This window comes from Periplaneta americana, chromosome 5 (genome assembly GCF_040183065.1).
Source record: "Periplaneta americana isolate PAMFEO1 chromosome 5, P.americana_PAMFEO1_priV1, whole genome shotgun sequence".
Lineage (NCBI taxonomy): Eukaryota > Metazoa > Arthropoda > Insecta > Blattodea > Blattidae > Periplaneta > Periplaneta americana.
This window is the reverse complement of record NC_091121.1, coordinates 55602143-55629566: the sequence shown is the minus strand read 5'-3', so window position 1 is coordinate 55629566 and position 27424 is coordinate 55602143. Positions and strand designations below refer to the sequence as shown.

At 36.7% G+C, this 27424-nt stretch overlaps 1 protein-coding gene across 1 annotated transcript in view; it reads right to left on the bottom strand.

The window, feature by feature from the left end:
* Positions 1–8647: 8647 nt before the first annotated feature.
* LOC138700413 (neural cell adhesion molecule 2-like) overlaps positions 8648–27424 on the bottom strand; it is a 300957-nt gene continuing 282180 nt past the window's right edge. Inside the window, exons 9-12 of the mRNA XM_069827031.1 lie at positions 26859–27001; positions 24358–24560; positions 23135–23217; positions 8648–8872 (exon numbers count right to left, since the gene is read on the bottom strand). Of these exons, the coding sequence (XP_069683132.1) occupies positions 24420–24560; positions 26859–27001 (284 nt within the window). The 3' untranslated portion in view covers positions 8648–8872; positions 23135–23217; positions 24358–24419. The remainder of the gene's footprint in view (positions 8873–23134; positions 23218–24357; positions 24561–26858; positions 27002–27424) is intronic.

The following is a 27424-nucleotide window of genomic DNA, read 5'->3' as shown; positions in this document are numbered from 1 at the left end:
GGAGGGCAGTACACACGGTGGGTAACGTTGCATAGCTCGGCACGTTAAAGTTGCATGCCACGTGCAACGTGGATGCAAGCTTCAGATCGCTTGGTGCAGCTCGGAGTTTCGTATTCACACCGAAGTAGCATGTCACGTTCATCGTGTAGCTCAGAATTTCGCATTTTTCACTTCGCCTAGCTATCTCCTTCTCAACCTAAACCTAGGCCCAAACGTGATTTCTATTATTATTATTATTATTATTATTATTATTATTATTATTATTATTATTATTATTATTATTATTGCTATCGTAGAATTTTTCCCAGTGAAGTTTCTTTCATATATTGTACTGTAACATAGGGTGACCAGATTCCCAAAATAAAAAAAAAATAAAAAAAACGGGACACTTATATTAATAAGTTGGCATGAATCAACATTAAATATAAACATTCATTATTACTTGTGTTTACATAATGTCAGTGAGCAATAAGGTCCACTGTTTACAATAACTAGGCCATAGATCTAATAATTATGAAGTACATAATAGAATAGCATGGGTACTTGGCTTAAGTCATTGTTGACCTTTTCCATATTGCAACTAGTATGGATTAATTAGGTTAACTTATCTGATTAAAATACTTATGGTTAATTGGGCCTTATATTATATCCTTGTCGATGTATTCTGAAATTGTTTCATAACAAAATTTTTTGTCTCATATTACCTTTTAACTACTTTAACATTCTCCATGAAGATGAACTGTACAATCTGCATCATATTTCTTTGATGAGTGAATTTCCTCTACCCATAGAAGTATTGGACTTTCCTTCAGGAAACTATAGAATTCCATGCAAGACACATTTTTGAAATTACATTTTCTGATTAACATGCCTTCATTGAATTCATTACAGTGACGTCTGATGGAAACAATATAGAATTAGTCAATGCTTGGCGTGATTATTAAATAAAATAAAAGCAAACGAAATATTTCAATAATAATTTAGGGAAACGGGACGCCATTTAAAGAAAAAACGGGACATTTCCCGTCCCGAGCATACTTTTCTCGGGACGGGGGCAAAAGGCTGAAAAAGGGACAATCCTGTTAAAAACGGGACGTCTGGTCACTCTACTGTAACATAAGTGGCTTTACTTCCCCGATTTACCTCACTAAGTCGCAAAGACCGTGCGCGACCACCTCTAGGTGAGGAAGCTCTGCGCGAAATTAAAATAATAAATACAATTTAAAAATAAAACTTTAATGTAACTATTAAGAAATTCTAAATACACTAAGAGGGGATGAAAAAATAAAATAAATTAAATTTATTCACCTGTAGAGGAAAATTGTTCTGTAGGTTTTATCCTGTTCATTGCGATTGCTATATTCCTTCAAGGTGCTAACGTAAACACGCGGTTTGCATAAATAATATAATTGAAATGTTCGTTAACCGGTAGTCTTGTGAAGACAAGGTTATACACAGCTACCATGTAATCACGTGATAACAAGTGAACATGATCTGAAATCTGTGCAGAGACTGGACACAGAGTGTAACTTGAATGAAACGACACCAAAGCGCATGCGCCATTCCAAATAAGTGGCACAAAATAAATCCAGATGTATGTGTAAGTTGCTTGTCGCTTTCTGAAAGCTGCACTACTGACACTAGAGTGCTGCATAACAGCGCTTAGAAACGGTTTATATTCTATCGGTCGTAGAACAACCGGCGAGGTTGAACATCCGACCGAATATCCGATTTTCAAGCGGTTGCGCCTCATGTTTTGCAGGATAGACGGAACACCAGGCGCACTTCACCATACAAGAACTCTGATGACATTTTCTGACTACACAAATGGAGTAACAATTTAAAGAAATTTACTTTTCCTAATTTAAAAAAAAGTGGTAGCTTGAAATAGGTCTATAATTGGACACTTTGGTACATTTATCTTCATAACTGATTGTATAAATCAACTAATGGTCACCGGTAACAAGAAAGAAAATAAGCGTAATGCACAGATAAAATATGAAATGTAAACAAAATAATGCAATAATAAAATAAATTACAAATACAAAATAGAAGAGCAAATAAGTACACACTTGCTATTGTAACGTTCATACTTTAAACTCAAAATGCACAGGTTACCTGTAAAAGAGTAATTGTTAATATAGTCTTTTAATTATTCTAAGTAGCCGTATTATTATGGATGTAAATCATTTTTAAGGAGATAAAATGTTAACAAAAGTAAAAACGCTCTCAAGCTATAATGATTGTAGTTTCATAATCTGCTGCTTCTGCAATACCTGAATGAATGAATGAATGATGAATGAATGAATGAATGAATGATAGAAAAGGAAATATCAATTGAAAGGTACATGATAATAATTGCGTTCTTACAACGATTAATGAAACTTCTGGATGGCTCAATGTTATCTGCCTTTCATGAGCCAGAGCCGTCCACCCGAGAAAGAGTCGGACATTCGTTAAGCCGAACACTGGATCACTCCGCGAGACGGAAGAGTTTTGCATACTGTCTATAGCGCCAGGCGTTCTGTAGCAATTGTATCAATTCTATTTTTCGTAACCGGTTGTGCACGATTCTAGTAAGCACAATAAGCCTCAGGCTGCAGTGCAAGCCTTAGGATCCCTCTTCCGTAGGTACAAGGAAAAAAAAAAAGCGATTCACCAAATACACAATTATATATAAGCACACGAACATTATTCAAAATTTTGATGCTAAGTTCCATGTTTCGAACATTCTACAGCATATAGTTTTGCATCTGCGGTTCTGTGTTTCTATATAAGAATCTTTTGACAAATAGCTAATATATAAGTTCTGTGTTCTTTTCCATCTAGATGGTCACATGACGTATTAGCATCACGCTTGTCTTCACCTGTGGCAAAGGTAAAAACATACGAGTAGCTCCCATACATACCACAAAGGCCCTTGGGGAGCATGGAAGTAGAGAGAGCACCATGCTGTCTTTACCTCGGCACGACACTCCAACCGCCTTTTTACTACCGAGAAAGATCTGGAACGCACACGATAATACCGGTAATATTAATAATAATAATAATAATAATAATAATAATAATAATAACAATAATAATAATAATAATAATAATAATAATAATAATAATAATAATAATGGTTTATTTAACCTGGCAGAGTTAAGGCCATACGGCCTTCTCTAACATTCAACCAGGAGTAAAACTGCGATACAAAAAATACTACAAATTTACAAAGTAAAGTATACTACAATTTTATACACAAAACTGAAGAAGATAATCATAATGTAATGTAAACAACAAGTCAGTAGAAATCAGACATAATATATAACATATAGAAAGAAAGGAAAATGCATAATAAAATGTGAACAGTAGGTCGAAATAAATTATATAGCCTATACAAAGTATAAAAATATAATAATAATAATAATAATAATAATAATAATAATAGTAACAAAATAGTGAATTACAAAGCATGTAATGAACACAATATTTTTAGTTACACCAGTAAGGAAAATTATAATTATACAGTATACGAAAACAAAAAAGATAAAATAAGTTAAATATCACTAGAATATAAAAAAGATGTGAATACGTGGAAACGTGCAATAGAACACCTGTCATAATAGTAAGTTAGTTTGGCAACTCGTCATAAGATAATTTTCTAACTTGAATTTGAAAGATTTCAATGTTCGGCAGTCCTTGACTTCAGGCGGCAGAGAGTTCCAGTGACGAGGGGTAGCAACAGTGAAAGATGAGGAATACAGAGATGATGTGTGGAGTGGAATTTCTAGCGTGTTATCGCGTTGTGATCGAGTATTAATATTATGATAGCGAGAGAGAGTCTGAAAACGGGCGAATAAATAAGAGGGGGATGAAGTGTGCATAATTCGATGTAAGAGAGAAAGCGATTGCAGATTTCTCCTCTCATGTAACCTAAGTCATAACTTCTCGAAAGCCGGTGAGATATGATGATAGTATCGAACATTACTATAGTGGCAACGAGGCACACTGTCACAAATCTACCTTAACACTCTAGGATCAAAATTAAAAAATCGTCAGTTATCATAACTACCAAAAACCAAACACCTCGTCACATAAAAATTCATCACTGTTAAAAATGTGTTCAATGAATTACGAGGGCGAATCGAAAAGTTTCTGCCCTATTTTTTTCAGCCACAATAATAAACGCATAGGGAAATCAAAATAAAATCAGTGTTCCAAGTACCTTTGACTATTTTTCCACACAATCACCAGCGCGGTTCAAGCATTTGTCCCATTGCACTACGAGTTTGGAAGTGCCGCTGTTGTAGATAGAATTCGGCCGATCGAGCTCGGAACTACCGCCGGACAGCGGGCTGCGAGTGCCATCAGGAAAAAGCGCCAGCGGATTTTCGTCGGCAGTGTGGTTCTCCTTCATGACAACGCCAGGGCTCACGTAGCTAACAGGACTGCCGCCCGACTGCAGTCATTCCGATGGGACGTTATGGAGCATCCACCGTACAGTCCAGATCTCGCCACATGTTCGGTCCACTGAAGAAATTCCTGGCAGGTCAGAGATTCATTTCCGACGACGACGCGAAAACCGTTGTTCGGCTGTGGTTCCGAGTTTGACCGCCGAATTCTACAACAGCAGCATCTCCGAAGTAGTGGTGCAATAGGACAAATCCCTGACTACGTGGAAAAATACTCAAGGATACTTATAACACTGCCTGTATTTTGATTTCCCTGTATGTTAATTATTGTGGCTGAAAAAAATAGAGGCAAAGTCTTTTCGACCCGCCCTCATGGTTATGTAAAATATGGAATCTAGATTTCAGTATTTGTTATATAAACTGCAAACTTTTTCTTTTCAATGAAAAATTCCAGGTCCGACTTGGACTCGAACCCGGACCTCCTGTATGACAGGTTGAAGGTCTGACTACTCAGCCACCGCAGGAGTTGAATAAATGTATGAATGAGTGAGCGAGTGAATAAATAAATAAATAAATAAATACATTAGTAAATAAATTAGAATATAAGCAATTAAGGAAATAAGAACATTAGCAAATAAATAAATAAGTGAATAAATAAATAAGTCCACCGCCGTGGTCTCGTAGTAGCGTGTTAGCTCCCGAACCCAGCGAGCCGGGGTTCGATTCCCCGCTTGGGACGAGTTGCGTGGGTGAAGTTTTTCGGGGTTTTTCACTCCTATGATTGAATATCAGGTACCTTTATCAGGCGTATGGAATCCCACTCATTCTCGCCACTTCCTTTCCCCTCATCATTCGGGTTGTCTTCTAGGTTTTCAGATCGCGCGTGCGGCGATCCTCCGAAGCTCCTGACACTCTCGGCCGGTCTCCATGGATATGTGGCAGTTGGCAACCGGTAGCGGAACCCACTCCCCTCCGGACGAGAGGGGTGGCGTACATTCCAGACCGTATGAGGGGGGAATGTGTGGGGGGAGCTGTAGGGTGGAATGGTACACGGACTTAGAAAGATGGTGGGACTGGTCGTTTGGGTGTTGGGGGTTATGTCGGTTCGGCGTGGGTGCGGTCGGTGGGCTCGCAACTCATCCCAGGGGCGCACAATAGACCTCAGGTCGCAGTGCACAGGGATGTTCCCCTCCCGGCCTCATAGAGTAAAAAATAAATAAATAAATAAATAAATAAATAAATAAATAAATAAATAAAAGAGTATATAAGCAAACAAGGAAATAGGCAAATAAATAAATAAATAAATAAATTTATATATATAAAAGTAAATAAGCAAATGAGCAAGTGAATAAGTAAATAAATAAGGAAATAATCAAATAAGAAAATAAAGAAAAAAATAAAAATAAATGAATATGTAAGTAAATAAACGAATAAATAAACAAATTAATTAATATTATTCTACAAAGGATTTGATAACCCGACCATGCCTTCCACGAAGCGTCAAGACAACCCCTTAGCAGCCGTGTACTGAAGAGCGTAAAATAAAACCGAATGACACGTAATTAGTGTCACGTGAAAATGTGGCACTGCTATGATGTGACAAAGTCAATATGAACACAGCTTGCGTGCGCACCGATACGCTGTAATTAGATAAACAAGCAGAGCAAATACAACCGGTCTCACTTCATTAAATATTGACACACGAACAAAAGCAAGCAACAATGCGTGTTGACGCTGAGATTACTTGTTAAAACATTTCCACTCTGGAGAGACAGAAAAAAAAATGTGTCATGTGATGACTGCCACAATGAATCGGCGGTATCGAGGATTTTCAGGCCAGTCACTGGAAATGAAAACGTTCTTAGACCATGAAAACATGGCTGTTTGCCAGTACCCTCCATCATTGTGACTCTCTGTTAAAAGGTGGGCGAACGAGAAAGCTTTTCCGGTAAATTTATTTCTTTGAGAGCTGTGACAGATTTTTAAAAGGACAGGAAGTACCATCTTCGCCTTCAGTAGCTATGGAAATTGTAAGACCAGAATCGAATATCATGACATCAAGGCGGTCTATTTTCCGAGCAAAAGCATCAATATTAAGTCGCAGGAAGTTTAAGAAATGTTGCTACATAATAAACTTGGGTAAGTTAGACATTTTTTGTAATAAGACAATCTTAGAGCTCACATCTCTAAATATTTTACAGATTCACCAGTCATATACGAGATGTTGGTTGACATATGATGACATAAGTATAAAAATGCGTACTTTCTGCTTCTTACAAATAAAAAGTTAGGATCACTGTAATCTTTTTTTCAAAACATAGTTTATTGTAAAATGATTTAAGATGACAATATTCGTATCGTGTCTAGAATTTACATATACGTTATAAATTATGAGATTTTATAACATACTTCGCCTAAGGAAAAGTATCAGTGTTGAATGGAAAAATTGTTTTGTCTGTTTTCGTAACGGCTAGTTTATAAAATATTTCGTGTAGATACCGTAACACAATGAATTAAAATTTTTGTACGAAGAAGTTTTCAATATATCTGGAGTAATTAATTTTTGAAAGAATTTCACATAGATATCTTTAAAACCAAATATTTTGGCCTGAAGAAGGTTGAATTCGAGTCTCAGACTAATCTGCACATACTAATGAACGTATCTCAAACAGTCGGTTTTGAAAATATTTTTGGCACTTCATATTCGTTTTATATTTAACTTGAAAATAATTACAGTTGTGTGGTTTTTTTTAAATGGAGATCCAATGTTTTGTAATAAAATGTTTATATTTAATGTAAGTTGTTTCCGGTTTAAAGCTCTCGTAAATAAAATCCATCCAGTATTTTAGAAGAGATCGCAATGCTCACAAAGACTTTGACTGGCTACTAACGGACGCTTCGGTAATGCCCAAAGTCACTTTGTTGGTGTCAGGAAATGGGAAAATTTGTATTACTTTTAAAATATTGGAATTAATATTTGCAGTTTCACTGCATTCCATCTTGAACGTTTATATTGACTAGCCTATACATTGATATACTATTGACATGCATGCTATATGAAGCACAGAGCAAATGACTTGAATTAGAGTATCATCTTTGAAGTCGTTTGCTCTGTCCTTCACATTTACATTGTTTGAAGTGCTCTTCTTTCCAGACGTCTCCAGTTTTCACGGTGTGTTGATGTCCTGGACACACTACTCCTGCTGTTTCTCTGAATAGGTCTGACCGATGCCGACTCGATCTGCCCTGGCCTCTCTTTCATATTCTCGGTTCCCACACAGTTGATGCATAGTCCCAGCTTGACTGGTTGTGCCTCAACACGTGGTCGCCCCATCTCACCTCCAGTTGTAGAGCCTTGACCGCTATATTCTTCATACCTGTCCGGGTCATCACTTCTAGATTGCTGATTCTAACCCTCCAGGTGGCGTGTAGTATTTTCCTCCCCAAGCTGCGTTGGCTTACTCTTAACATCTTCATTTAGGTATGTGTCAACCATCAGGTTAGGCGTTCTTGGAGCATGACCGGATCTCCAGAACATCAATTTTTAGCTGACGGCTTAAGACATTATAAAGAAGAATGAATTTTAGAAACCACAATTTATTCCTGCCTAATGTCTTACATAGTCCTTAAGAAAGCAATACCTAAGAGAAGGATTACAATTATTTCCCTTAAAATGTACTCCATCTCTCTTGGAAACTTTCAGTGGAATGTACTGACCAGTATAACAGAAATAAATTATGGTTCCATTCTTCCATCTGCATGATTTTTAAGTTATGCTTATACAAATGTGATATAATAATTAATCAATGCATAATTTCCGTGCCAGTGTGTTTCTACTACAGCTCGGGTCCTAATAATTAAATTGACCGTGAATTTATTTCTCGTATTGGAAACGCGCAGTTACTGCTAAATAAAATACATGAAAATACACATCCAAATGTTTACGCAAATATTCTTAATATTAGTTTTTATATCCCCTGAATAGTTTTTATTACCGATTTTTTTTGTTAATGTTTTGTGTTCAGTAAAAATAAAATCCCCTGATAAATCTTCCGTTTGTCTGCGACTTAATGAAAATTATATTGAATTGTTCCAATTCGCGCTTTGAAAAATAATACCGCTGAAGTCGATATAAAACTATAAATTTAGTCCAAATAGCTTAACTTCCTTTGCGAATAATTTAATGAAGGTAATCAGTGCTTCAAACTATCACTCAGCGTCACGTATGACTGAATTGTCGCAACAGTTCTGAAAGAAATAAGTGGATAGGTTTAACGGATCATAGGGAAAAGAGAATTGAAATGTTGAGAGAAGGAAATAAATGTAGAACATCAGAAGTAAAAATAAATAAACCATCTCGTATTACAAAATAGAGTTTGAGCATTACAGTTCAGTGTCAAGCCATCTCCCGTTCGTCGTTGTCCGCGTCTCTGTGAGCGCCTCTTTCTTGCCTCTTGTGGAGTTCATTGAGAAATCTGGAACAACAGAAAGCAGCAAAGTTTGAAGGATAACTCAAAATTGAAAGTCGTTGAGGAGTATACTTGTTACAACTTCGTGTGCTATGAGACTTGAGGAAATGAACTTATGCATACTGCAAATCAATTATAGGCAGAGATTGAATGAGGAAGGAATAGAAGTATACAGCAAACAGAGAGACTAAGAAGCCATGAAGACTAACCGAGAGAGCAGACTAGATAAAAGGAGAGGAAAGGAAAGGAATAAAGAAGAGAGTAGAGTAGATGGGAAGAGAGAAGATAAAATAGAGTATAGAAGATTGTAGGAGGGAAATGAATGGATAAGAGAAAAGAGGAGAAGTAGAAAAAAAAGAAAAATGACAAGGATTATAAAGGAGAAAGAGAAAGGAAAAGGAAGAAAAGAGAGGAAAGGAGAGAGGATAAAAGAGAATACAGAAGGAGGATAGCAATGGCCAAGGAAGCTTTTAATAGAAAAAGGAGCATCTCCTGTTGACATCTGGAAAAAAAAACTATGGAGTGTGGCATTGTATGGGGCAGAAAGATGGACATTATGACGAAGTGAAAAGAAAAGAATAGAAGCATTTGAAATGTGGATATGGAGAAGGATTGAGCGTGTGAAGTGGAGAGAGAATAAGAAATGAAGCCGAGTTGGAAAGAGTGGGTAAAGAAAGAATGATGCTGAAAATGGTCAGGAACAGGAAAAGGAATTGTTTGGGTCACTGGCTGAGAATAAACTGCCTACTGAAGGATGCACTGGAAGGAATGGTGAATGGGAGAAGAGTTCGGGGTAAAAGAAGATAACAGATGATAGAAGACATTTAGATATATGGATCATATGAGGAAACAAAGAGGAAGGCAGAAAATAGGAAAGGTTGGAGAAAGATTTATTTATTTATTTATTTATTTATTTATTTATTCTGGTGTAGTTAAGGCCATCAGGTCTTCTCTTCCACACCACCAGAAATACAAATACAATAACAGAAATAAAAAGGAAAAAAAAAAAACACTATAAAAAAAGTAAAGTCACACAAAAATATACACAGGTTGCAGTCACACAAACTTTAAATGAGTGATTAAGTATAATTAATTGTATCCTAATTAACTAACATAATCAAGAAACTTGCGATTTTAATCTAGAGTAAAAAACACAAACCAACACTTCTAGCAATACCTAAAAAGCATTAAACAAAACAAAATTTTCCAATTTAATTTTGAATTGTGATAAAGTCCGGCAGTCCCTGACATCATTAGGTAACGAATTCCAGAGACGTGGTATTTCACAGTGTAGGAGGATGAGTATAGAGACGTTCTATGATGAGGGATAGAAAGAAGTGCTGGTAGAAAGAAGATGGGTTTGCAGTGAAAGACCTGCCCTTGGGCAGAACACTAAATGAATTGGAATTAATAAATGAAATAAGTAAATAAATAAATAGATAAATAAAAATAAATATCATTGATTATAGTTCACGTAAACACTTTGTTTGTTAAAAACATAAAATTGTTTAGTCACACGTTAAAAAGTGTTAAAATTAAAAAAAAAAGGTATATACCTTGGACAGACGGCCCGTTTCGACGTGATGTTACGTCTTCATCAGTGTCTCCTGAAAACGTAACATCACATCGAAACGGGCCGTCTGTCCAAGGTATATACTTACTTACTTACTGGCTTTTAAGGAAACCGGAGGTTCAGTGCCGCCCTCATGTAAGCCCGCCATTGGTCCCTATCCAGAGCAAGATTAATCCAGTCTCTACCATCATATCCCACCTCCCTCAAATTCATTTTAATATTATATTCCCACCTACGTCTCGGCCTCCCCCAAAGGTCTTTTTCCCTCCGGCCTCCCAACTAACACTCTATATGCATTTCTGGATTCGCCCATACGTGCTACATGTCCTGCCCATCTCAAACGTCTGGATTTAATGTTCCTAATTATGTCAGGTGAAGTATACGTCCAAGGTATATACCTTTTTTAAACTTTTAACACTTTTTAACGTGTGACCAAACAATTTTATGTTTTTAAAAATAAATAAATAAACGAACTAACGAATGAATGAATGAGTGAATGAATGATTGAGTGAATGAATAAATAAATAAATAAATAAGTAAATAAATAAATAAATAAATAAATAAATAAATAAATAAATAAATAAATAAATAAATAAATAAATAAATAAATAAATAAATAAATAAATAAATAAATAAATACATACATACCTAGAGGACAGCAGAGAAGGAGCTAGACAAACTAGTGGAGAAGAGAGTAACAAAATGTACGGCTTTTAATACAGCGGATGTCCATGAGCTCTGTAATCCTATCAATGAGCCGCACATATACTACGAATCGCAATGCGTAGGTACTTTACACCGGTCGTAAAGCACCTGAAAGTCATTTGCTCTGTGTGAAACAGATTCCAATCTGACCGTTACGCCGCACTTTGTTTCAATAAGCAGCCGACCACCTGAAATAAAATGTGCACAGCTTTACAGCAGTTGTTGAAATGTACTTTTTATCTCCGCAAAGATTTAGTGAGGTGAAGTCGCTGTATTTAAACAAGTACGTATGGGTTCAGTTAAAATACTAGCCAAAGAGCTGAAATAAGTTAAAAGTAATCCAGATTGTGACTCAGAACGTTGGTATGCAAAATCATGATCAATTCTTATTTTTACAATTACCGTACAGTGGACAATATTGATTTCATTGCATGTGAAGTTTTAATAATAATAATAATAATAATAATAATAATAATAATAATAATAATGGTTTATTTAACCTGGTAGAATTAAGGCCATACGCCCTTCTCTAACGTTCACTCAGCCAGGAGTAAAACTGCGTTACAAAAAATACTACAAATTTACAAAGTACACTACAATTTTACACACAAAACTGAATAAGATAATAATAATAATAATAATAATAATAATAATAATAATAATAATAATATAATGTAAACAACAAGTAAGTAGAAATCAGACATATTATATAACATATAGAAGGAAAGGAAAATGCATAATGGAATGTGAACTTACTTACTTACTTACTTACTGGCTTTTAAGGAACCCGGAGGTTCATTGCCGCCCTCACATAAGCCCGCCATTGGTCCCTATCCTGAGCAAGATTAATCCAGTCTCTACCATCATATCCCACCCCCCTCAAATCCATTTTAATATTATCTTCCCATCTGGGTCTCGGCCTCCCTAAAGGTCTTTTTCCCTCCGGTCTCCCAACGAACACTCTATATCCATTTCTGGATTCGCCCATACGTGCTACATGCCCTGCCCATCTCAAAAGCCTGGATTTAATGTTCCTAATTATGTCAGGTGAAGAATACAATGCGTGCAGTTCTGGGTTGTGTAACTTTCTCAATTCTCCTGTAACTTCATCCCTCTCAGCCACAAATATTTTCCCAAGCACCTTATTCTCAAACACCCTTAATCTCTGTTCCTCTCTCAAAGTGAGAGTTCAAGTTTCACAACCATACAGAACAACCAGTAATATAACTGTTTTATAAATTCTAACTTTCAGATTTTTCGACAGCAGACTGGATGATAAAAGTTTCTCAACCGAATAATAACAAGCATTTCCCATATTTATTCTGTGTTTAATTTCCTCCCAAGTATCATTTATATTTGTGACTGTTGCTCCCAGATATTTGAACTTCTCCACCTCTTCAATAGTTACATTTCAATTTTTTATATTTCCATTTCGTACAATATTCTCGTCACGAGACATAATCATATACTTTGTGTGTTCGGGATTTACTTCCAAACCGATAATGGAATGTGAACAGCTGGTCAAAATAAACGAGACATACAAAGTATAAAAATATAAGACAATTATTGATATTCATTTTAATAGTATTAAGATGAAATGGAGCTCAGAAAATTTTCTCACATCAGATTTCTCAGAAATAACTTTTTTTTTTTTTTTTTTTTTGAATTTGCATTACATGAAAAATTATCCATTTCCTCCGCTGAAATACACAGTCATGTATGTTTACTTTTAAATATATTCCTTTGATAACATTGTACAACCTTCACTCATCGTGAAAATCAGCTTGTATTTTGCAACAACAACGAAGAAGTGATTCTTATGCTGGGACTGCCAAATTTGACCCTGGAGACTTTTATATTGATGCTTGGAAACATAGTTTGAAGAGTGTCCTCCTTCACTAACGGAACAGGAATACCTCTACTCCGATTGGTCATTCTGTTTTTCTGAAAGAATATTCCGCAAATGAAGAACTGGTATCAGAAGGAATAGCCCCCAATATAACGAAATGTTAGGTGAAAAACATAAAGACGAACAGTCTATTTGGAGAGTGTGACATTTTGCTGCCTTCTTCTCACATAAATTTAGTTCTAATGAAGCACTTTGTCGGCCTTGGACAATGAGGAGCTTAATAAACAGGGAATTGTGATGAAACGTGATCGCCAATGTTTATATGTTACAGTCGAACCTGGAAGCACTTCGCAACATGTGTCCTAGGCAGAATGCCTTAAACCACGACGCCACGGTGCGGACTTTAATTGACAACTACAATACAAAATAAACAAACTATAATTAATTATAAACAATGTAATGAAGAATGCATTAACTTTCAATGTGTGCATGTGTGTATATGTATGTATATATATATATATATATTCAGGGACATCATTTTATTTTTACTTCAATTTTTATTCTACCTGAGTTTTTTAATGTACTTCACTCCCACCCCTTCTACTAATGAAGTTCAACCGTCCTCTACACAGATCCAAGACCGCATATACAGTCATAGTAGCCTTACGGTCATAGTAAACAGTACGTTCCAAAAATATGTTCGCGTTTTCCAGTGACGAAAGAGCTTTCAATATTGAATCATTTTCACACAGGTACTGTCGTCCATTTGCCTACGTCGTATCCCGGTTTCTGCCACCAGCTTTTATTCGCCAGCTAGTGCCTGGGCTGTCTTATGTCTTTTCTGAGAACATTAATTGCTGTTAGGAATTGGACGTCTGCGTAATATTATACAACTGTTTAGAATAAGGTAAATAAAAGGGCCTCGTTAAGTAATTAACTGTCACGTGATTTCCTCCCTTTCTACGACCCTACGACATAACCACTTGGACGGACAGTAGATAGTATGTCTGAGTAATTTTATCTTTTCGGATCGGACAGAAGTGAAGATTGAATTTACAGTACACAAGGTACTCTTTTATAGAGTAGGTACAGAGTTTATTCAACATGAGTTACTAGTACGAAGGACGAAACTGGTAATTGGGATTAGGTACAATAGTCTATAGTGCGATAATATGCACATTAGAACTGAAGTCTGTATCGAAATGAACGGCCACCATTTTCAAAAATGTGTTTAAATATCCATATTATGATTATTTTTCAATTTAACTTCATTCTCTATATTGTACGCTAATTTGCTGTATACAGTAGGTATAATATACACTGCATAATGAATACGTCCACATGGACAGCTCAGTTCGTGAGTAAAAACACTCATTGTTAATACTGTATTGTATTTTGATTAAACAAAAACCTCATGAAAATGATCAAATTCAAAAGCGCGATATTTCTTACTTTATCTAAATGGATGAGCTTTTCTTCCCTCCTATACCTAGTAAAGTGATTTGTTTACATATTACGCCAGTATCATCGAACTCCAGTCGTGGAAGCGGGTAACAAAAGGCGTTGATCCAACGGTATAGCCAGGTTAATATTAAAAATGTTATTAAAAATAGAATGATGTCCCTGTATATATATGAATTTACACAAGTAAGGTCAAATTCAACAGTGTTCATAAATGAGATATTAAGTATACAGAGAAATAATTTATTACAGTTGTATGAACACAATTTTTAATAATTATTAAAATTAATATAATCAGTTAAAAACCAGACATGTTTCGGAGGAATGCTCCTCCATCTTCAGTGGCAATACCACGACGCTGGATCTGATGTTCGACCGCGTATCGTGGCTTAAAGGAGAGATTAATTTGTATCAGCGTCACTTTTATAATTAAGTAACAACTCTAAAATACCCATTCCTGAATGATCGATGTTTTCCTGTCCAAAATATTCAACTTTCATGCTGGTCTTTATATTTTCACCTGTAGCCATAGAAATTTCGCTTTGATAAATCGAGATTTGATGCCTCGTTTCCAGCGTGGAAAACAAACATTCTGAATTTGCAACATAATAAACAATCATCAACATCATTGGACTGTTGATTTAACTTAAGCAAGTCTTTTATGATAATTCTTTTTGTTTGAAGTGATGCAGAGTATGAAAAGTTTTGTAATGTCGCAGACATTCAGAATTATCAACCGTGAATTTTTGTAGTGATTGATGCTAGCTTACTCCTATTTATTGATCTAATATCCGTTTCAGTTTTTTAAATGTATCAAACTGCAAACATCTCGTTTCCCTTGCATTTTTTCTCTTTGTTGTCTTGTGAAAGGAAATGAAACGTCATTCTTTCTCGAAGTAGAACACTCCTTCTCCTTTTCTTTTCGTGAAACTTACAGTTTGTGAGATGTCTCAACAGGAAGCTTAAATGCACGAGTTTTAGCATCTTAAAACTTCTTGAAAAATTCCTCGAGATGACGCCAGCATTGTTTGATGTCGAAGTTTTGCCTCTAATTCTATTCATATTAGTCCTTTCTCAGGCGTTTAAGCTCAAGTGACAGTTTAGACATTTAGCTTACCTTCTGCGAAAAAATATGAAGTTAAAGTAGAGAGGAACGGAATTAATAATAATAAAGCTGAGAGAGTGATGAACAGCAAGAACTTTGGCCAGAAATGGGGTCACGAATAATCACTAAATAAGATGGCGATATGGCGAATCCCTGTCTAATATAACTGAAATGATCCGATCATTAAACAAAGAAATAGGACGCCATGCCACTTCAAAACGTTAGTGAAACAATTTATAGTTTGAACAAGAATTTCAACAAACAATACCGGGAATATTTGAATGGAGATGAACACAACTTTGAGAAATTTCTATAACACAGGTTACTACCCACAAAATAAAAATACAGGGACATCATTTTATTTTTACTTGCATTTTTATTGTACCTGCTCTTCTGACTGTACTTGACTCCCACCCCTTTCACTAATGTTCTTGCTAACGTCAGCCATATAAACTTACGGCCGCTGTTGCTAGCAGAGTACAGTGTGTTTCAGAAATATGTTGTATTTTCTATAGAAGAAAGGGCTTATATTATTGAAGTTTATTTTCACACAGGTACAGTGTGTAGCATAACTGAATTTATCTGTGTGGACTGAGCGCAAGTGAAGATTAGAGTTACCGAAAGTACGGTACCCTATAATATTGTGAATTTTATTGTAACAACAATGTAATTTATTCGCCACAATAATTCCTTTCTACAATCCACCTTAAACGCTCTCGTCAACAATTGGATCTTCACTCAACACAGTATTCGTTATAGCACTCCACCGACGACAATGACAACTTACTTGGACTATTACGCACAACAATGAACTGTTAATCTTAACTAATATTTACACAGTACTATTTACAAATCAGAACTACCAGTTCTCAGTTCTTCTATCTCAGTCACTCGAGTTCACGGTATCTCGAACCACAGACCTTCAGAGACAGTTCACTGTACTCGAACTCGGGTCCCTCCAACTGCGGTCCACTGCACTCGAACTCAGGTCCCTCCAACTGCGGTCCACTGCACTCGAACTCAGGCCTTCGGATGCTGACGCAGATGCGGACGCACACTCGAGTCGAACTCCGGCACACAAGTCTGGCTTGCTTGCTCTGGCTTACTCACTGACTGAATAACTGAAAACTCTGCTCGAGTTCGCTGGCGCTTCTTCTTTTATAGCAAAATCATAGTTGCGAGAAATTTCTACAGGTGTGTAGAGAATTATCTCGATATCTCCACTTCGACGGACTTCTGGAATAGTCGGGAAGGTCGTTCCACATTCACTGCGTTAAGTAGCAGCTGCGCGCGCAGCCTCCCCTCGCGTGTAGGCCCCTTTCCCCTTTCCCCGTGAAGCCCGCGCGATATGCTCTCTCGCGGGACGCTGGTCGTGAGTTCGAATCTCACGTCGCTGTCACACTGTACTGTACTTAACAGCATTATTTAAACAAGAGCTTTGTTTTACTGTTTGTAGGTATGAAGGACGATGATGAAAACTGGAATTACAATATAACGGAATGTGAACAGCAGTTTTTTTTTCCTGATTATATCATTACGGAATATGTTCGTAGAAATATCATTAATCTGGTAGATAAATTTAGAGCAACAGTGTGTACGGAAAGGAAGAAAAGTGTAAGATGGCCAACAAAGATGACAGACGATGCTGTAGAAGATGCTAGAGAAAGGATGCAGCGAAGTCCTAATAAGTCGGTCAAGAAGTTACTGTAGAAATTGGGATTTCTTACGGAATTGCACACGAAATTCTCAGGAATAAATTAGGTTAGTAATATGCTGCAGAAAAGTAGACATTAAATAATGAATATAATCGCCTGAAGAGTCAGTTTGTGAAAAAAAAAAAAAAAAAAAATGTTACTGCTCTACTGTTTCTTTGGTAAAATATCATAACAGTAATGATCAAACTGAAAATCGTAATAGGCCACTGTATTTCCCTGTAACATAAATGAATACACTACTTTTCTCTCCTCCTATAGTTAGTAAAATTATTTGTTTACATATTGCACAAGTAACACCAAACTCCTGTAATGGAAGGGGGTAACAGTGTTTCCGAGTATAGCCAGGTTAATGTTAAAAATGTTGGTAAAAATAAAGTGATGTCCCTGTATAATTACTACTACTAAAAAGAGATAAGTTTGGAAGTAAATCCCGAAAAGGAAAAGTAATATGATTATATGTCGTGACCAGAATATTGTACGAAAATTTGGAAAAGTTCAAATATCTTGGAGCAACAGTAACAAATATAAATGACACTAGAGAAGAAAGTAAACGCAGAATAAATATGGAAAATGCCTGTTATTATTCGGTTGAGAAACTTTTGCCATCTAGTCTGCTGTCAAAAAAGCTGAAAGTTATATTATCAGTTGTTCTGTATGGTTGTGAAACTTGGACTCCCATTTTGAGAGAGGAACGGAGTTTAAAGGTGTACGAGAATAAGGTGCTTAGGGGCTAAGAGGGATGAAGTTATAGGAGAATGGAAAAAGTTGCACAACGCAGAACTGCACGCATTGTATTCTTCAGCTGACATAGTTAGGAACATTAAATCCAGACGTTTGAGGTGAGCAGGTCATGTAGCACATATGGACGAATCCAGAAATTCAATGTTAGTGGGAGGTCGGAGGGAAAAATATCTTTGGAGAGCCCGAGACTTGGATGGGAGGATAATATAAAAATAGATATGAGGGAGTTGGGATGTGATGGTAGGGACTGGATTAATCTTGCTCAGGATAGGGACCGATGGAGGACTTATGTGAGGGTGACAATGAACCTCAGAGTTCTTTAAAAGCCATTTGTAAGTAAGTAAGTAATGTAAATATTACTAAAACTGTTCAGGAAGAGGAAAAGGAATTGATTGGGTCACTGGTAGAGTAGAAACTGTCTTCTGAAGGATGCAGTGAAAGGAATGGTGAACGGGAGAAGAGTTCGGAGCAGAAGAAGATATCAGATGATAGACGAAATCAAGATATGTGGATCATTATGCGGAGACTAAGAGGGAGGTAGAAAATAGGAAATACTGGAGAATGCTCGGTTTGCAATGAAAGACCTGTCCTTGGGCAGAACATTATGAATAAATGACTAATCATAAATAGATCATAAATACTTTATTTAATAGTATGTTTTATTAACTACTTTCGCGAACTAACCATAATGAATATGATCGGGAGATAATAGAATCTATTCGTTCCCTGTTACAGATCGATGGAATAATCAAAGAGCCAATTGACTAGTCTCCTGATCTGAAACAAATCATCAAAGAGCCAATTGGCTATTACAGTTTCGACGATTAAATACTACGTGGCACACCTAAGAGCAAACTGGTTATTCTCTTGACGAGACAACTCATCCTGCCTAAGATTTTTCCGTGGTTTTCCTAAGGCATTAAGACGAATGTCGAGATGAGCCCTAAAAGAAATGGGTCACGGACCTAAACTCCACGGCTAACGAGCCACGTTAGGCATCGACGTGACGTAATAGATGTACCAGAAGAAACAACTCGATCCGCTGTACGTTTGGGAACAAAAATACGCTGTCTGTTCATCACTCTTGACGTAACAATGATTGAAATTACCGTTTATATTTCGTGAGAGTGTTTAATATATTAGAATCGAACATAACTTCATTTTGGACAACCCTAAACTTCAACTTTTATTTTCAAGTGAGTGCGCGCATGAAGTGGGTTAATTACTTCCTGATGGAGCGGGATATGGCTTTAAAGAAGATATTTGCACGCATACACCGAATGTAGTAAAATTGTACAACACGTTGAACAAGCAATTCCTGTGGAGAAAATTATCTTAAATTGCTGGTCATAAAGTGCATGGCGTGCAATGAGCACTTTCCACTGCAGGTTGAATAGAAGCGAGCTTGACAGTAAAGACATGCATTTCCTTCATATTCCTAAATGCAGTTGAGCACGTATGACGTAAAAGAAGATTACTTTATAGTTTCGCCATGTCTTTTCTCTCATTCGTCTAGTAAACATGTTAGCTATCAATAAAAGTGTTTTACGGAAGTTTAGCCTATATGTATACAATGTAAAATCAGTTTCAGATTAAAAAAAGTGAAATTGGTAAACTTGTGGAAAGGATGAATCCCAAGTAAATAGATCATTCGAAAATTGGTATTTAGTATTTATTACTATATAAAATACAAAATAAATACATATTATTTATGTAGCTCATACCCGTTTGAGCAAGCTCGTGTTCGTGGGGCGGTTCCTATAAAATAACTTTTTTGTACTAAAGGACATAACAAAGATTCAATAAAATTACAAAACCAATACAATTAATACAAGATAGGGATAATTACGAAGATAAAAATGAAGATTCAAGAGCGGCAACACTGCTATTTTACCTCTCCTAACGGTAACTAATAGAGATGAACAAAACTAACTGCTGCTCTCGTTCGCTGTATTCGTTGCATTTGTCTTTCGAGTCTCGTCTCGTCATTCTCGTGCGCTTCGAGTATCGCTCATCATTCTCGAAATAGCATTTGGTCGACGTGGAAAGATTTCGTAACTTTGAATAACATACATAATTGAAATAAATAACATTATAAATGTTTAAATGACACAAGTTACACAACGCGCAACTGCACGCATTGTATTCTTCACCTGACATAATTAGGAACATTAAATCTAGACGTTTGAGATGGGCAGGGCATGTAGCACGTATGGGCGAATCCAGAAATGCATATAGAGTGTTAGTTGGGAGGCAGGAGGGAATGAGACCTTTGGGAAGGCCGAAACGTAGATGGGAGGATAATATTAAAATGGATTTGAGGGAGGTGGGATATGATGGTAGGGACTGGATTAATCTTGCTCAGGATAGGGACCAATCGCGGGCTTCTGTGAGGGAGGAAATGAACCCTCGTGTTCCTTAAAAGCTGTAAGTAAGTAATTAATTAATTAATTAAGTAAGTAAGTAACAACAAATGGAAGTTTCCGTGTTAGTGAAACAGCGAGATTTCTGGAAAAGTAAATTTACTTGCGTGAGTTTTATATTTTCTCACAAACTGCTTAAACTAGTATTCTGAAAATTATACCACTCATTCATAGCGCTAGTATGGTAATGTCGATCTATTGAAAGTAAAAATTTGAAGTAAATTACAAAAAAATAACATCAAATTAAAAAAAATACGTATATTGTATCATGTTTTGAAGTAATGATATCAATAATAATAATAATAATAATAATAATAATAATAATAATAATAATAATAATAATAAAAATAATAATAATAGTTTTATTTAACTTGGCAGAATTAAGGCCATAGAGCCTTCTAACACTCAACCAGACATGAACCTGTATTTTGTAGAATTATCATTACGTTATCTTGAATAGTTCCTGAGAAAATGGGAAATTAATTTTTTGAATTTCCCATTAGCGAGATAGGCATTTGTAGCTCCCTTAAAAGAACTTTGTTCAAACCGAGAGAGTCCCACATAAAGTTTGTCGAAGAATTATTATTCGTCTTACGAAGTTCACTACTTTATTGACAGTTGTGTCTACAGCATAACATCTATGGAAATCCTAATAATCTCGAATGGTAAAAGTAGGAAATAAAGTAGATAATATAGGTTTGTTTCTGCTGCAATTTCCAACGGTTTGAAACCGTCATGAGCATACGCACTTCAATTTCACACATACTAAATCCGATGTGCGCTTGCTCATGACGGTTGCAAACTGTCGGAAACTGATGCAGAAACAAACCTATAAGTTCGGACTCTGAAAGTCATCAGGTTGCAGTTGAGGTTTAATAGAGAATGGGCGTTGGAAACATTATAAAAAAAAGGAAGAGAGCAGTTATTTATGTTGTAGCTATTGTAGTCGGGTTCACGCATTGTACAGTATTTTTACTGTCCGTGTTACATCGTAAGCGAAATATACTATAATTAAAGTGTTATAGGCCTATTACATTTTTTATATGGAAAACAGCATTGCGACATTTTATCCGATAATGTAAGAAAAAGTTGCAACTTATTTCAAATTTGACCATGAAGAAGATTATGTAATATTGAAATAATTATACATGGAATTTACTTTAAACTATATACGAATACAATGGAAGAATTGGATAAACCATATTACGAAAAGAATAGTCACAGAGAATTTCAGAACGACTCCTGCATTATCATCCAAAAGGCAGACCATCTTTGGTCGATCGGCTCAGAGATGGATCGAGGAAGTAACAGGTCATATGCAGGTCCATATTTACCCATGGGTCCGGGTCCAGGACGGCAAAATATTGAGAAAAGCAAAAATTAAGCTGAAAATAAATTTTCGATTTTTTTGCTTCGCAGATGTCTGCTTTAGATAGTAACATACGGCATATTAAATTTATGTTGCATGCCACTTTGTTTCTTACAGTCTGAGTACTAAATGTCTCCAGTATACATAAGTTAATTGTTGGTGGGGACCCAAAACTTTTTCGGGTCCATGGGGCTGTCATATGGCATAACACTTGTCTGGAAGATGATTTTTATAAAATTCCAGTAGCCTACCTCTCCAGTTAAAGAAGATGAACCTCCTACAACGAAAACAGAAGAGGTAAACAAATATATGAACATAAACCAGTACCAACTCTGATTTCAAACATTGAAACAAATTACGAACTGAAATTCTTAAGGGTAGTGGAAAATAACATTCACTATACTTCGTTCCATAATATCTGACAGGAGATGTATTTCCGGCAGAGAAGGAGAACAGTATAATTGCTATTCAACCAATGGCAGAGGTCTCATTCCATGCTTGACTTCAAGTTAGGCGGTCTGAAGCATTATACCTCTTCTGTACTTCTCTTCTCCTCTGCTGGCTATGTTTACTTCTCCTGCCAGACATTATGAAACGAAGTATAGACAGAAGAGAAATGACGACTTAAGGGAAGACAATTTGGTTGGAGAGTTATAGGCCAAAATCCATCAGCATGACTAAGTACAATAAAGACAACACATTTCAAGAATGCAGAATAGACTTCCGCAATTAATGCTGTAATTTTGGAACATTTCTTCCTCACTTGACTTAATAAGAACAAATGTATGGTGTGTTGCTGCAAGACGGGGCTACAGCTCGGACTTCATTGCGTGTGATTGTTGACGTTTTTGGTGGCAGAGAAATTAGTGCAGGGTTGTGGCCCTCTCGATCCCCAGACTTAACGCCCTGAAATTTTATTTGTGGCACACTTAGAAAACAGAGTCTATAAGTCAAATCTGTGAACATTACATGAGTTGCAAAATAACATAGAGAAGAAAATAAATAGCTAACATTTCGCAAACAGCATGAACGTTTGAATTAAAATTTGTTACAGTGCTACAACATGTGTTTCGAAGTCCAAAGAGAACTATCTCAGCGATTTCTTTGAAAAGGTAAGCAATGTTGGGTACGTTTATTTATAAAATAATTGTACTAAGTTAGCCTTGTCCGTTCTGACTATTTACCTTGATGCGTAATAATGTCCGTCGACCTCGCGGGGAGTGTCGGCAGGCGAGCTGTGTGTGCCTGCGGATACGGCGCCGCTGAAAGCGAGCCCGGATAAAATGATGACTCTGTATTAAGACGCTCCTACAGCAGTGAAACTCACCTTCTCGCTTGCCGGAGTCGATCCCTCTGGGCGTGGCGCTGGTGTCGACGGAGCGTGATCGTACGGCTTAAACTCTGCAGATACTGCAAAACAAAAAAATATACACTAGGCTATATAATTTTTCAGTGACAAATAGCAGGAATTGGCAAAAAGATAACTTCAGCATTGGATTCAGAACATAAGAAATATGTTTACAATGTTATTGGGTCAAAATCTTTTAGAGAAAAATAGCAGGGTTTTGGAATCAAACCATTCATTTGACGTTGTTAAGGGAAATATAAATATTGTTTCTGAATAGGGATCCGACACTTTAAATGTATATGACCCAACCTTCTGACTTGAGGAAGTCAAGATGAAGTGAACTGAATTGACGTTCTTGAATGCGGCCCTATAATCTTTTCGCTGTAAGAAAAATCCTAATATAAACAATAGCACGTGACTGAAGTGAGGCTTCATTGGCCACTGTTTGGCGCCATAGATTCTCAGTACGTGTTCCCGCCTACTGTTGTACATTCTGTTTCATGTTAAACATTTCCCGGTACTCGTCAAGTAGGCCTAACCTCACTACTGCGCATTCGTTTGCTTAGGAGACATTTACTTTATAATTACTGCAATTAAAACCCACTTAACTTATTATATACAGTTAAGATTATTATTGTTTTTGTCCGCTTTTGAGAGGGTTTCTACTCTTATGATTAATAACCACACATACCGAGGATGCAGAAGCCATACTTCGGTACAACGTGCTTGCGTGAACAACTATGAGCTCTAGTGATGCCATCTTGTTACAAAAACAGACTACCTCGGTATTACTGTTGGTATTCATCCGCGTTCATAGTACATAATAAAATATAAAAGTAGCTTTTTTTCTACATAGCGTTTTACATATGAGTGAAGTTATATGTTTCATCGTATTTAACAACTAGAATTCAATTTTTTATTTTCAAATAATACAAGATTATGGTTTCCAAATACGAACTATATTTTCCTGCGTCATGTGAGTGTTTCGACTGAGAGCCAATCACGGGTATGACAGCAACGTGCTTATGTTCACATTAGGATTTTTCTTACAGCGAAAACAGTATAGTTTCAAAGCCGTAGAATAATGAAGGAGCATTCATTGCTTTTTGTGTCTAATTTTTGTTCCTTTCCCAGTTTCGATTTTCAGAATCTTTGTCATACTTAATCTCCAACGTCCTACGAGTATGAGCAGTGTGCCTCACCTTGCGACGAAGTGCCGCCGGAATATCAGAGCGGGCCCCTCCCTCCCCCGGGCGGCGCGCTGCTACACGGCGCTCTCCTTGTGCCGCACCAGCAGCGGCGTCTGCGTCTCTGCGTTGTGCGTCTGTGTCGCCGTCGTCACCGTCTGGTGGCTCCCTGGCAAGTGCTGCCATCTCACTGGCTGAGCTTCAAACCGCACTGTTTCCTGAAGTTGGGAAGTATAGAACAAAGATTTGTAATTGTTTGAAAATAACAGACACACTACGGGTTGGAGATTCAATAGACCAGTATTCGGATGTAAGTATAATGAGGAAAGGAAATCATAATTGATGTAACCATCAGAAAATGATTATAGTGAAGTTTACAAATTTATTACAAATATTTAAAAAATCACTTTATAAAGCTTAGATAGATCTATGCCTTTGCTTCTAGGAGATAAAAGAAGAAATAAAAGAGAAATCGTACACATTTGAATAGTTAAATCTTCATCCTCTTCAACTAAAATTGAAAGTATGTCCAATTTCTAAATGCCGTTTTCCCCTTTATCTTTGATTAAAAACGAAGAATTTCCGGACTGAACCTCCACTGTATAAGCAACTGTTGCTTCATTTTTATTTTGAAATAAGAACTGGAATTGTATGAATTAAGCACTCGCTCTACCTTATTTTCACTAACTACTCGATTCACAAATAGTAACTTAATCTCTCTTTTTTTAAATAACATCAGTCAATTGACATACATTTTAGGAGAAAAAAATCTACCGTCAACGGAGGTAACATTGGCCCAGTAAGGATAACTTTGGCCCAACAGAAATTACATATTTGAATTGTTATATCTCTCACAAAATACTGATAGGAGCTGCCATCTACACAGAATAATTGAGGCTACTAAGATATATCACATTTTGTGGAGATATAACAATTAAAATATATATTCTTTGTTGGGCCAAAATTACCCTTAATGGGCCAATGTTACCCCCGTTGACGGTATATTAAAAGGTTTGCAAAAATTGTATTTCTTTCTGTTTCTTACATACGCTTATGTGATTATGTATTTTAATGTATCAATAATTTATTTTTTATGAACTTTGTTAATTTTCAAATGATGAAAATTAGTGACTGATCCCTTTCGAAACAAATAGATTCAATTATGCGTAGGAGAAATGACACTACACATATTTATAAATAAAGCTAACAAAAGAGTAATGCTGAAATTGACGTGTTTTTAGACTATCACATTAATTTCTGTAATTGGAGAGTAAAATGATTTAACATTTAATTAACAATTATGTGGGATGAAGACAAAATGAGAAAGTTCGTTCGTAAAAATTAATATGTGTATGAAACGTAAAAATTCGAAATAAATGTTGTTAGATGTAGCTCAATATTAACATTAAATGGTAATGAAACATATTCCGTCTTTTGAAAATTGGATTATATTAATGTTAAAATTGGAAGAAAATGTTAAACTTCTGGTTCAAGTTAGTTGAATGTTTAAAGATGTCATGCTCAGACTTGATCCTTGCGTTTCATCGTAGTAGTAGTGAATGTGTGTGTGTATCAAATGTCAACCCACTTCACTTGCGTGATTGTGGTTTCGCATGCTGCGGATAAGTGGCAGAATTGTAACCCAATTTCTAGTTGTACACCACTTCAGCGGGTCACACTGTACATGTGAAGAGTTATGTCGTGTACTAAGGTGAGTGTATGTGTAAGTGTTCGTGTAAGTGTAGTTCGGGAATGAGTGATGATGATGATGATGAAGATGAGGAAGGGAGAAGGGGAAACCCGGTGCCGGTACGTAGCCTACTACTGTCGAATAGCACCAAGCGGGCCGCCAGGCTTAACGTCCCCATCCAAAGGACGAATCACTATCAACAGTGACATATACCTTCTCTTCATATGCACTGCGGAGAGATTTGGGATTTAACCCAGACATACTGGTGCACAATATTAAAATTTCTGACCCCGCCGGGAATCGAACCCGGGCCGGCTAGTCTGGAGGGCAGACACGCTACCACAGAGCTGACTCAATGTTCACAATGACACTTGGCAATATCACGTAACCTGGAGTGACACGTATTTTGCAACCATTCACAATTAACATTTCCGTATATTGTACTTTTTTTAACTCCTTCATTTTATGACGCTTTATCAACAGCGATGGTTATCTAACTTCTGAGTGAAATGAAGGTGATAATTACAGCGAAATGAGTTCATATTCTAGCGCTGAAAATTACCCAGAATTTGCTTTTAATGGGTTGAGGGAAAACCATGAAAGAAACCTGAACCAGGTAACTTGTCCCAATCAGGATTTGAACCCGACCCAACTCGTTGCATGGTCAAACATGCTAACCGTTACCCCACAGCGGTGGACTTTCGTATTTAAATTTTAACAGCAAATAGAGGGAAAATAATACATTTTTATAAACACCATTTTATTATATCTTATTCATCTGAAGCGGACCGATGTGGATGGTACGATAACACAGAAATACACTCACTGTGCTCGCCGTTCTGGAGTAGTGAGGAATGTTGCCGTAGCTGACGGACTTAGTAGGCTGCGTTTCCACGCTGAACGGGCGTCCCCCTGAGTCGACGCTCAGCTTGTCGTATGATTTGTATTCCACAGTAGGGTATTCCATATCTGTAAAGAGAGATCAGAACCAAGAGGTCAGCAGAAGGAGAATACACAGAGAGCAAGGGAAAAATGAAATAATAAAAAAATGCGAAGAAAAAATAAAATTAAAAAATTGGTGTATGTGGGTGTTCAGTGAATACGTTTGGTTTAAATCGACAGATAGACGAAATGTTTATCTTCCGTTTGACACCAAAATCAGCGCGCTAGCACATTGTAGTCGCGAGATATAGGGCTAACTACTGCCCGGAAAATTTCGTTCACGCCAGTCGCAGCGGGACCCGGCCAACTCAAGGTCGTGCTCGCATCGTAGTCGTATATCTGATTGAAAAGACTACATTATTTCAATCGTGTTATTAGTCACGAAGTTATAGTATCGCAATGGATCACCCTGCAAACGTTACATCGCCGTTTTCGTCCTGGCACCCCGTG